Source organism: Taurulus bubalis (assembly GCF_910589615.1).
Source record: "Taurulus bubalis genome assembly, chromosome: 8".
NCBI lineage: Eukaryota > Metazoa > Chordata > Actinopteri > Perciformes > Cottidae > Taurulus > Taurulus bubalis.
In genome coordinates, this window is record NC_136596.1 from 20,354,888 (window position 1) to 20,365,872 (window position 10,985).

At 43.7% G+C, this 10,985-nt stretch overlaps 1 protein-coding gene across 1 annotated transcript in view; it reads right to left on the reverse strand.

Annotated features, from left to right (window-relative positions):
* Positions 1 to 241: 241 nt before the first annotated feature.
* Positions 242 to 10,985, reverse strand: part of gak (cyclin G associated kinase) — a gene marked incomplete at its 5' end in the record, with an annotated part of 24,612 nt that continues 13,868 nt past the window's right edge. The window contains 18 exons of the mRNA XM_079222164.1: positions 242 to 1,792; positions 1,894 to 2,070; positions 4,022 to 4,170; positions 4,413 to 4,637; positions 4,769 to 4,855; positions 4,945 to 5,082; positions 5,300 to 5,473; positions 5,554 to 5,806; positions 5,950 to 6,116; positions 6,306 to 6,467; positions 7,243 to 7,436; positions 7,614 to 7,693; positions 7,793 to 7,910; positions 8,020 to 8,214; positions 8,302 to 8,435; positions 8,595 to 8,717; positions 9,005 to 9,153; positions 9,377 to 9,426. Of these exons, the coding sequence (XP_079078290.1) occupies positions 1,691 to 1,792; positions 1,894 to 2,070; positions 4,022 to 4,170; positions 4,413 to 4,637; positions 4,769 to 4,855; positions 4,945 to 5,082; positions 5,300 to 5,473; positions 5,554 to 5,806; positions 5,950 to 6,116; positions 6,306 to 6,467; positions 7,243 to 7,436; positions 7,614 to 7,693; positions 7,793 to 7,910; positions 8,020 to 8,214; positions 8,302 to 8,435; positions 8,595 to 8,717; positions 9,005 to 9,153; positions 9,377 to 9,426 (2,677 nt within the window). The 3' untranslated portion in view covers positions 242 to 1,690. The remainder of the gene's footprint in view (positions 1,793 to 1,893; positions 2,071 to 4,021; positions 4,171 to 4,412; positions 4,638 to 4,768; positions 4,856 to 4,944; positions 5,083 to 5,299; positions 5,474 to 5,553; positions 5,807 to 5,949; positions 6,117 to 6,305; positions 6,468 to 7,242; positions 7,437 to 7,613; positions 7,694 to 7,792; positions 7,911 to 8,019; positions 8,215 to 8,301; positions 8,436 to 8,594; positions 8,718 to 9,004; positions 9,154 to 9,376; positions 9,427 to 10,985) is intronic.

The following is a 10,985-nucleotide window of genomic DNA, read 5'->3' on the forward strand; positions in this document are numbered from 1 at the left end:
CCCAAAGAAACACACAACCCTTCACACAGTCAAGCATGAGGCTCGATAACACGTCAATTGACCAGGCTGTAATCTTAACAAAGCCACTTGATGGATGATAATATTTTTATATTTACACTGAAGTGATGAATTACTGACAAGAGCTCAAAGTTTGGAATGAACACCCAAAAAAAAAAAAAACACACAAGAAAGAGTAAAACTAAGCACAACCAGGTTAAATCACTGTATTCTCTTTTCGTTCCTTCACTTTGTAATCTCCTCCTATGCACTGACATCAAAATGTCCACTGAACTAGGCGCTGGGGGAAGGAGGGCAGTTCTTACAGAGACAAGGGGTTAATGACTGATGATGGAGATGCTCAAAAGCAGCGGGCAGTGCGAGCGCTGCCATCCAGCGCAATCAGGCCGGTAGACTCTTTATGCTTCTGCTACAAGGAAAAAAAAGCACTTCAATAAAAAGAGCCCCCGCCCCTTTGGACTACCCTGGTTTGAAATCAAACACACCTACCCACTGTTTGGAGGTTTGGTGTGGAAGAGCATGCAGTTCGCTACACAGTATAGCCTGAGTGGGTGGAATTAAAAGAGCACTTCAAAAATAACAGACGGCCCGCTTAGGTTTATATGGGGCTCCAAAACCAGTTAAGCTCCTTCTTCAGAAGTTAGAAGCTTAGGATGCAGGTTTCAACATCAATCTGAGGAGCGCGTGTGTGTGTGTGTGTGTGTGTGTGTGTGTGTGTGTGTGTGTGTGTGTGTGTGTGTGTGTGTGTGTGTGTGTGTGTGTGTGTGTGTGTAGCAGGAACTGTAACGGTAGAAGCAGCACTAGTAGTGTTCAGCAGGCAATAGTCTTGTCTTTCTGACGAGGAAATGATCTCAACAACAAACCCAACCGACTGTTGACCCAAAAAAAGGTGCACTGCTGCACACTACGAATTAATGGGTATTATCAACAGATCTATCTTCAAAATCCTCGGGCAGATTTTAATCCTGCATCTGCTTAAGGGCAGGAGAGAAGATTATTTTTTTTTTTAGTCCATTGGTTGCCGTGGCTGGTTTGTTCTATGATTCATCTGCAACATTCACTATTCTTTGAGGCAACAAAGCTTAAAAACAATACTTCCAGATCGTCTGGCATGCTGAGAAATGTACAGCCATGTTCAGTCAGCGAAATGACTGGTTGTTCTGCAACAGTGCCAGGCACAAATAACAACCGTACCAGCCACAGCCAAAAGTTACCAGCATTTTATTAGTGTGGGGTCATGAAATATTTTTATCTGAATACCACCGTCGAGATAATCAGCTTGTGTTATCTAAATTCTTTTCCATTCTGTCTTCTTCATGTGATTGTCACCCATTCTTCCCTCCAGATGTTTGCAGCACCACTCAGGCAGTTGTACAGGTAGGCAGTGAGTTTAAGAACTATCACATTGTTTATTCTACTGGCTGCTGATGAACCAGTGAGGAAGTTTTGCCTACAGCCGGACATGAGGCAAAAAGGTATTTTTTCTTGACTGTAGAAACAGAAGAAAGTAAAGGAGGGAGTGAAGGGAATGGTAGAGAGGACACCTCTCAGAGGCTAAGGCCCAATGTGGGCTCAGTCCTGTTCAATCTGGCCCAGTCTAACCCCGGTTTGGTTAGGCCAAATCCAGTCCAGTCCGGTCTGGTCTGGTTTAGCTGGGATCCAGACCAGGGTTTTAGAAGAGTGCTTTGGAACCCTGGTTCTCGAACTCTGACCAGGCGTCGTTCAATTCCATGAAGATCATCTTTGCGTAATGTTCATAAGGCTGCCCTGTTGCCTGCGGGGGGGAAGAGAGAGAGAGAACACGTTTGACAATTAATAAATAATAAAGGACAGTTGAGATGAAGGGTTGTAATATTTGTCATTGTTCTACAGTACCTTATCCGGGTGGACGATCAGCACAGCCTTCCTGTAGTACTTCTTCACCTGGTCAGGTGACACCAAGTCAGCCATGCCCACAGGCCTCCAGCGGGTTTCCCCCTCCCACAGCACAGTGTTTAGAGTCGACAGCAGCGCTCGGATGTTTCGCTCTTTCCCCTCGATCCAGTCTAAGATCTGTAGCATGACAAACAAAATAAACCGTAAGCACTTTTACCATGAAAAAAAAGGCACAAACACTGATCAGCACTTGGAGGTTACCGTCAGTGCTGAGTATCACCTGCCAAAAGGTGCCGTGGCGACTGTGGCTCAGTGGTGAGCAGTGTCGTCCTTCAATCAGAGGATATCCTTGAGCAAGACACTTAACCCTAAATTGCTCCCGTAGCTGCGCCTACGGTACATGACCGGTTGATATCCTGATGTGGCACCTTGCATGGTAGCTCCTCTCATCAGTGTGTGAATGGGTGAATGATGTCATGTAGTGTTAAAGCGCTTTGAGTGATCGGAAGACTAGAAAAGCGCGATACAAGTATGGGTCCATTTACAAAGATGATTTTGTGAGTAACCAAACCTTTAATTACATTTTCACCGTTATCTATCAGGGTTGTTTCGCAAAGCGCAATGTTCTTTTCCAGGAAACACTTTGTTATCACCTAGAACAGTGATTGTCAACCACTGTGCCGCGGCACACCAGTGTGCCGTGACAGATTGTCAGGTGTGCCGTGAGAAAATTTCCAATTTCACTTAATTGGTCCAAAAAAATATTATTTAGCTGACGCAAATAATTTTCCATTGTTGAGCGTCTGAGCCTGCAATATAGTGGCTGGCCTAGTAGTTTCCTATAGAACAGGTCTGCACCTTGTTCTGCTATTAAACAAACTAAACGGCCGTATGTTATTGATCGTACACGACAGCTTGTAATTTCTGGGTCGCGTCTACAACTCTTTCCGCCCCGATGCGATGCACACAGGAGAGCACACAGTGGACAGAGAGAGCGGCGAAAAATATGTCGCGTGCTTTTTACAATGGGATTTGCTGCTTTAAGCTATCACTATTTTAAGCTATGAGCTCTCATGTTTAAAGCCTAACAGTTAAGGTGTTTGTAGGTCAAGACAAACATCCAACAGGCTGCAGCCTGGCGCTCCATCAATGACGTTTCTGACGTTTCTGAGGCTCTGGAAATATTCTTCCAAAAGCCCAAAAAACACACTCAAGTGACAAAGCCTGCTCACTTTATGGTCATCATTAAAATAAATGAACACTATGTTTCCTTTAACTCAGTATTTATCAAACTGGGGCGTATTACAGGTGGGGCGCAAGAGGAAATGCTGATTTTACCGTACGGCGCTAATAGGTCACATGCGCATGTACGACTCGCCGATTCTTGTCATTTCGCCAAAAGCCGATCTTTATGAGATCTCCGTGAGGTTGTCTTTTCTGCTGTTGCGTCGCTCAACATGGAGCGTGAATTGAGAACGGCTGTATCAAATCTACCTCGTTTTAAAAAGAGTTGTAGAGGAAAGCAGCTCATTGCAGCCACTATTAATGATACAACGTTATGCTCACACATCTGCACTCATTCTGTTTTGCAAAAAAATAGCTTGTTGTTTTCCACAATAAGCTATTTAGTTGTAACTAAATTTTAGTTATTTTTTGCACGGATATAACTTTATTTTCATTTTTCTAACAAAGTGATAACACATTTGTTTTTGTCTGATGGAGCAATCTGGTTTAATTGAAAGTGATTTCAATGTTCTATTATTTATAAAAGCACAGATGGAGTCACTAGTACTGTGAAATATTACTTTGTAGTACTGTGAGGTGCCACGATGTAGTATGTCCGTCAATCCCCCCCCCCCACCTACCTAAAGCTGTAAACCTAGGCTAAACACTGAATACTGTGACATTCTGTAACTTTTTGGGTTGTTGGTGTGCCGCGGGATTTTTTTATTGTAGAAAATGTGCTGCGGCTCAAAAAGGGTTGAAAAACACTGACCTAGAAGCTGTCCAGGTCAACCACTGGGGGTTAAGGACATGGCCTGAGAGGCAAGCACTGCTCCTTCACTTTTCATATTTCATCCACTGAAGAATGTGTTTCTTAGCGTGTAACATGCATTTAGTTTGTTACCTGTAATTTAAGTGGATCGATGTCTTTCGTGAGCTCCTGTCTCCTCATTTCAGCGATGGTCCTTGGTCCCTTCCTATCAGGCCGAGAGGCAAAACCCTGAGTTGACAGCAGGTCCTCAAAATCCTCCTCCTTTACCTTCGGCTTGCGCCCTGCGTCACAACACAGCACACAGGAAGGAAGTCTTAATGGGGAACTTTGGCTGAATTCCCAAGTAGAGTTTGCAACACGATACAGAACAGAGAATCAATACGATACTGTCCATAAATATTACAAACAAATCATATTTAGTCATTTCCATCAGCTGTATTTGAGTAATAACTGGAAAACCCAACATAGATAAGATCCCCAACTTCTGAAACAAATCCTTCCCCCTCTACTCAATGCTGCTTACCGAAACCAGGCCCACGAGCTCCTCTTTCCTCTCTCCCACCGATGACACTAGTGAAGTTGAGGTTGTAATTGGGTTTGATGGGCTGTGCGCCTGCAGACTGAGAGGCAGAGGAGGCTTTAGGTGCCGTCCCAGGTCCTGATCCGGCCCTCCAAGGTTTGCTCTGGGCGGAGGCGGGTCTGCCGGACTGCCAGGGCTGGGCTTGAGCTTTAGCCGAGGAGGATGAAGCTAAAACATGAAGGAATGATAGTACATTCAGATTAATTTAGAGATTTGCGAGGTCATACGTGAATATGTTTTTCTTTCAAGGGCATTTTCCCCTTTTAAAACCACTGCATAGCACTGAGCAAGTCACTTACCTGGTAAATTGGAACCCAGGTTACCCAAGTCGGCAAAAGGATCAAAGGTCTGAGACTTGGCCTTCGACAGAGATGCAACACCAGGAGCTACAGAAATAAAAAATATGCAAGTACAAAACTGACAACTCATATTTCCAGTCAGCCACAAACTCCTACATTTCAGTCCCACCACTCACCGGTGTTGGTGTAGCTGGGTTTGCTGGCGGCGGTGCTCATGCTAGCCGTGGTGCCAGCTGCCCAGCTGTCCCATCCACCCAGCAGGTCCGGTTGGCTGGCGGATGATGTCATCTTAGGGGCATCATTCACTAGTTTATCTGTAATTACCAAATCATTCAGAGTATCCCCAAGTAAGTTCAGTTTGCATGTTTCCATTCGCTATTTGCAAATAGAAGGTGGAATGTGACACCTAAATGAGTGTTTATTATAAATATGAAAAATGGTTTGTCTGCCAAGTTGGAGTAAGGTGTATGTTATGACACTATCATGTGTTGAGGCAGCAAAGGGACATTTGGGACATAGTGATGTACTTACTAAGGTTGAAGAGGCTCGTGTTTGAAGCAGGAGCAGGGTTACTGTGAGCTGAACTATCAGAACCCAACAGCTCTCCAAACAGGTCCGGCACAGAGTCCTGCCGAGATGACCCCACAGTGGCGTCAACACCGGAGCCAGACGCCATGCCAAATGGATCAAACAGGTCGCTCATGGCTGCAGGTAAAGGGAGAATAATGCTTTAAGGATAACTTAAACAACGATGCAGTCGGCGTGTATTAAGCCTCTGCGCTTACATTTTGAGTCTGATGTGGCTCCACTGGCCGGCCCACTGAAGATCAAGTCTTCCTGCACTGCTCCTGTCTGACCAGCAGGGGGGGCAAACAGGTCGTTGAGGAGGTCGCTGTTGCTGGATGCAGATTTCAGTCCTCCCTGGACTCCTTGATGAGGAGCAGAGGAGGAGGTTGAGGACATGGAAGGGTCAGCGTTCAACCCCAGGAGGTCAGCTGTGTCCCCGATAGGTGATTCCTGGGCTGCAGGAGGAGAGATCTGGAAGGAGAAAGGACACCAAGAAAAGAAAAGAAATATAATGGAATGCTGGAGGAATAAAGTAATTCCTACTTTATAAAACTCAGGGTGCATTAGAAAGGAAGCTATAATTGATATAATCAGCTATCCAAGACTTTCCCCACCTCAAAGTCAGCATCAAACAGCGGTTCGCTGGTGTCACGTGACAGTGGCTCCCCACCTGGGGCAGAATAGGAGTAGGACTCTCCTTCTGATTGATCACTTAGGTCCTCCTGTTCATTCATGGATCCTCCTCCTAGACTGTCTGAGGCATCCTGAGCGCCACTCACATCTGAAAATGCAAGAAGTGGAACTTTTATGGCACTTTGTTAGGATGATTTTATGGTTTGATTCTTGTCTGGGAAAATGCAGGCAGGAAAGTAGTACTGTCCCCTTCGTTGAAATGGAGGGCAATAACTAGAACACTGAGGCTGTACGGGGCAAAATCAAGATGATTTTCACGACAACACAAGTAGAGTACCTTCCCAATCCAGTGTCTGGAAAAAGTTGTTGGCGTTGCCGTCGGTGCTCACAGGGGATTCTGGTTCTGTCGCATTCGAGACTTCTGGGGTCTGAGCCGTCTGGGGCAACTCAGAGTCATAAAATGCTGAGGAACCTGGCTGACGAGGCAGCTCGGGCTTACCTGTAGTGATTAAGGTTTTAGGTTTAGTTTAATGCAGTGGTTCTCAAAATGTTTCTGTCACGCCCCACTTTGGAGGAAGAAAAATTTTCGGGCCCCACCGCCCTAACATAATTGTAACAAAATGGTCCGACTTTTTGTGACTCCTTCATCCGTGCTTTTTCTAATATAGAATAAAGAAAAATAAAATCCCTTTCAAGTTAACCAGATTGCTCCATCAGACAAAAACATACATGTGCAATCATTTTGTTAGAACAATGCAAATAAAGTTCTATCTGTGCAAATATTAATCTATAATAATAATAATAATAATAATCTGTGACTATATTTTCAAGATAATAACAATAACGTTCAACCTGTGCAATACTACTATTACTTTGTACAATGTAAAGTTATCATGTTCATGGTAGCCAGTTCGATCCCTGTTCTCCCCATAGTTTGCATGTCGAAGTGTCCTTGAGCAAGACACTGAACCCCCAGTGCTTCACACTGCTCCTTAATTACTAAGGATGGGTAAAATGCAGAGAATAATTTTCCAACTGTGGTATTAATAAAGGATTATTTATTTAAAAAAAGAGGATCGTGTCCCACAGTTCGAGAACCACTGGTTTAATGTGTGAATTAGAAAAAGAAAAAAGAAGAAAAACACACATCCAGTGGGCTTGAAGGCAGAAAAGAAAGAGAGATGTCTGATATACCTGTATAAGTGAACTGAGAAACAGAAACAAATGGATGGAGAAGCGTTACGCTCATCAACACAAAGCAATATGTCACCTACCAAATTTGCTGAGGATCTCCTGCTGCTCATCACGAGAGGAGAAAAGGATTTTGGGGTTGAGGCCCTTGGTCTGAAAGCTCTCCCAAGGAGGGGTCTTGGCACTGGGTCTGTCTCTGGGCTCCACCTCGATGTCTAAGTTGACCTGGAACAAGTCCGGGTACTTCTCCTGGATGTCACAGGCATCCAAGTCATACCTGGAAAGACAGCAGACGGATTGGAAACAGGAACTTATGAAGAGAGTACATTTCAAGAGTTAATTAGAAAATAAGAAATCTGATGTAGTTGATATTATTGTGCAAGCAATAAGAAATGTGAAGCTTTGAGTGACAATGATCTTGTTCAGTCAAAATATAAAAAATGTGTGTCCATACTTGGCAAACTTGACAGTGGTCGCATTTCTGGGGACGAAGCCTGTGTGGAACTGGATCTGAAACATCTTCATGGATGCCATCTGGAACACATCATAAGAGATGAAAATAAGCTTATATTTGTCAAGGAATGTGCTGACAGCTGACGTGTGTTGCACTTATGCGTGTGTATGCTTGTGTACTTTGGCCTGCAGACGTCCTCCCAGTGTAGATCTGGCGTGGTAGATCACCACCAGTACATCTCCTTGGACTGTCACATTAAGGGGAATCTCTGCATTTCCATCCTCCATCTTGAAATCCCTAGAAAGAGCAAACGAGTGAGCAAGACAATGATTATTAGGAACATTGTTTTTACTCCTTTTACTGACGTTTAGAGCTGAACGTCATTCTCGAGCACGTATGGACTTACTTCATCTGGTCGTACTCCTGCGACGTGGTCAGGACTCTCTCGTCTCCAACGTAAACCTCGCAGAACGGCCGGCAGCCATTGCGCTGCTTGTTGAACTGCGGCACGGGTGTCATGACGATGGAGTGAATTACTATGGGCTTGCTGTGGGGGACGATGGGCTCTTCTGCCATCATGTCGCACATATACTCCATATACCTGCGACAATTAAAACGCAAGATCAGGCTCCTGAAATCTCAGCTTTTGTTAACCAGGGAAATTTGGGGATCGATCCCGGGATTCTACCTCTTGTGTGAGGGTGCTATGCCGGGCGGGCAGCGCTTCATTGAGAACATGTAGACGGCAGCCTCCGCTGTGGTGAAAAGGCGACAGAAACACAGGAAGGAGCAAACTGCCACCGCCGACGCTGCCCTTCCGTCCTGCAGAGACAAAAGGTGGAGGCAACCATTAAGGATATTGAAGGTGTCATCATCATCATAATCATCATCATCTACTCGAGTCATGACCTCGCCTCATCTGAGCATGCATGAAAACCCAAGTCATCTTCGGCATCCCGTAAGTGGCGAGAGATTACTTACCAGACAGTGCACTATACAGATGTTCCTCTGGTCTTGTTTGAGCCAGAGATGCATGTTCTTACACACACTGTAGAGACTGCGCAGGTTGGGGGCACGGCGCACTTGCCAGTTACACTCTGAAACCTACAAACAAGCACACAAAGACACACCCCTGAATACAACGGGAACCTTGTGTAGCCGCACACAAGTGAAAGGATAACCCTGCTTTTGCAAAAGCAATTACTGTGGCAATAGTACATCCATGTATTATAGTGACACTGTGACAGAGTTAACAAACAATCCACTCACAGCAATGACATACCCATACTGAGACAAGGGAGTCACACAGATATGCATCTAGCTACCAAATAGGTGCTTGCACAAACACTCGTGCACACACACACACACCCGCACACACACCCACTTCGTACCCTGTTGTGGAATCGAGAAGGCCTGTAGGATCGCTTGGAGAGGTTGTAGACAGCATAGTGGCCAGCATGACGGGAATCCAGGAACAGACGGACGTCCTCAATGTTGTTCTTTATCGCTGACTCCACCCCCTCCGCTGGGAAGGACATGACTACACGCACACACATACATTTGTGTAACGTACATCAAAGTTCATCCCCTTTCTAAAAATGTTAATCTAAGACATATCACATCCCGTCACGTAAGTGTCAGAATGGAATCACCGCCAACGTTATTTTCACCATGTAGTATAGAATAATGACTTGATCGACAATGTTATGAAGTAAGAGGGTTAAAAATGTTTAATTACTTTTTATGAAGGGTATTATGCCTACCTGCTATTCTGGAGGTGATGTATGAAATATCTAGGTCCCCTTTGGCGTAGCTGGGAGAGGAAATACAATTGCACTTATGAAATAGGGAGGAAAAACACAATTCACAACAAGAAATAAGAAAGAAAGAAACCGTTTGACTGTCTGGGAGACACAAATATAGCCAATTAATGCAAACTGGTTCAGAAACAAGAACGTTTTGTATTATTATTTACGGTATACTGATATGATTCTGTTGCTATTTGATGCCTGAATGGGCAACTCTGTCAGCATTACCCCACAGTACAGATGTTCCACCTACTTTAATGACTGCTGTCCCACAATCATGCAAATTAAGACATAAAAAGTTGGACGTTTTCTCAGTTTTTAAATGTAGCACATGCATCTGGCAGATGTTTGCTGTTGCATGGGAATACTTCTCGGAGGATCATTGCTGCCAATAGTTTCTTGGTGTTACGCATTATTGGCAGTTAATTAATTAATATATTAGGCTACATATATAGCAAAATAAATCATATTGGGACAATGGCAACAGCAAAAACAACGCAGAATGATTCCCACTGAATATTACAATTGAGAACACACAAACAACCTGTAGGCCAAGCAAATACATTTGTCCTTCTATGCCGATGATACTCAATTGTACAGTATCTGTATGTTGTCAAGACAGACAGGCGATGCTGGTTCAGACACATTGAGCTGAAAATGGTGATTTTGTTAGCAGTGGAATATTAAATTGAACAACCAGACACTCAATCATTCACTCACATAAAGGAAAGTGATTCTCAACCAGAGGCACATCTGGATTTGCTTGGGTTACATGGAAAGATAATAGCTTGACTTATTTTGAAAACAAATATTATGATTATGAATTGTGAACAAATAACATAACGTTCAGTTGTTTAATCATTAACATCTGAAAGCCATGTGGTGCAGTACATGAAAAGTTGTGAAGTGATCAGAGACGTTAAAAGTGATGAGAGATAGATACCTAAACGTATGATTCAAATTGTTAGCTTAAATGAATGGATACATGGTTACAATAGATAGTTCAGTGAGCTTAAAGTAATAGGTTCATGTTGAATTGGACATGGCTTAAAGTAATGGATGAACTGTTGAAAATAGTGAGCTTAAAATAATGGAATGGTTGAAAATAATGGAGGAGGTACTTGAGTTTACCTGACAGGGTAAGAGGTTACATCGGACAAAAGAAGGTTGGGAACCATCAAAATAGTCTATGGGTGATGCTGTCTGCTTGAAAACAGACAAAAGTTGCAAAAACACTTTTGTCGTTAAAATTATGACTGATCTGAAAAGGGCTACTAAATTAGGTTTTTTTTTGTTTGTTTTTAAATAGAAGACAGAACTTTAAGAGATGATGAATTTACACTGCTTTCTGGCATTTCATAAATAATTGTCTGATGCAGTTGGTATAATGCAGCTCTCAAGCAAAGGCTATCATTGCTGCACCAGCATCAGCTCAGACTGGCCCATTCATTTCCTGTATGCGTAGAGAACATGTTTCACTGGCTTTGTCACTGACCAATATCACTTTCCAATCACCTGGCGCTGCCATTCACTCTTATAATGATACTCTTCCCTCCATTCACGT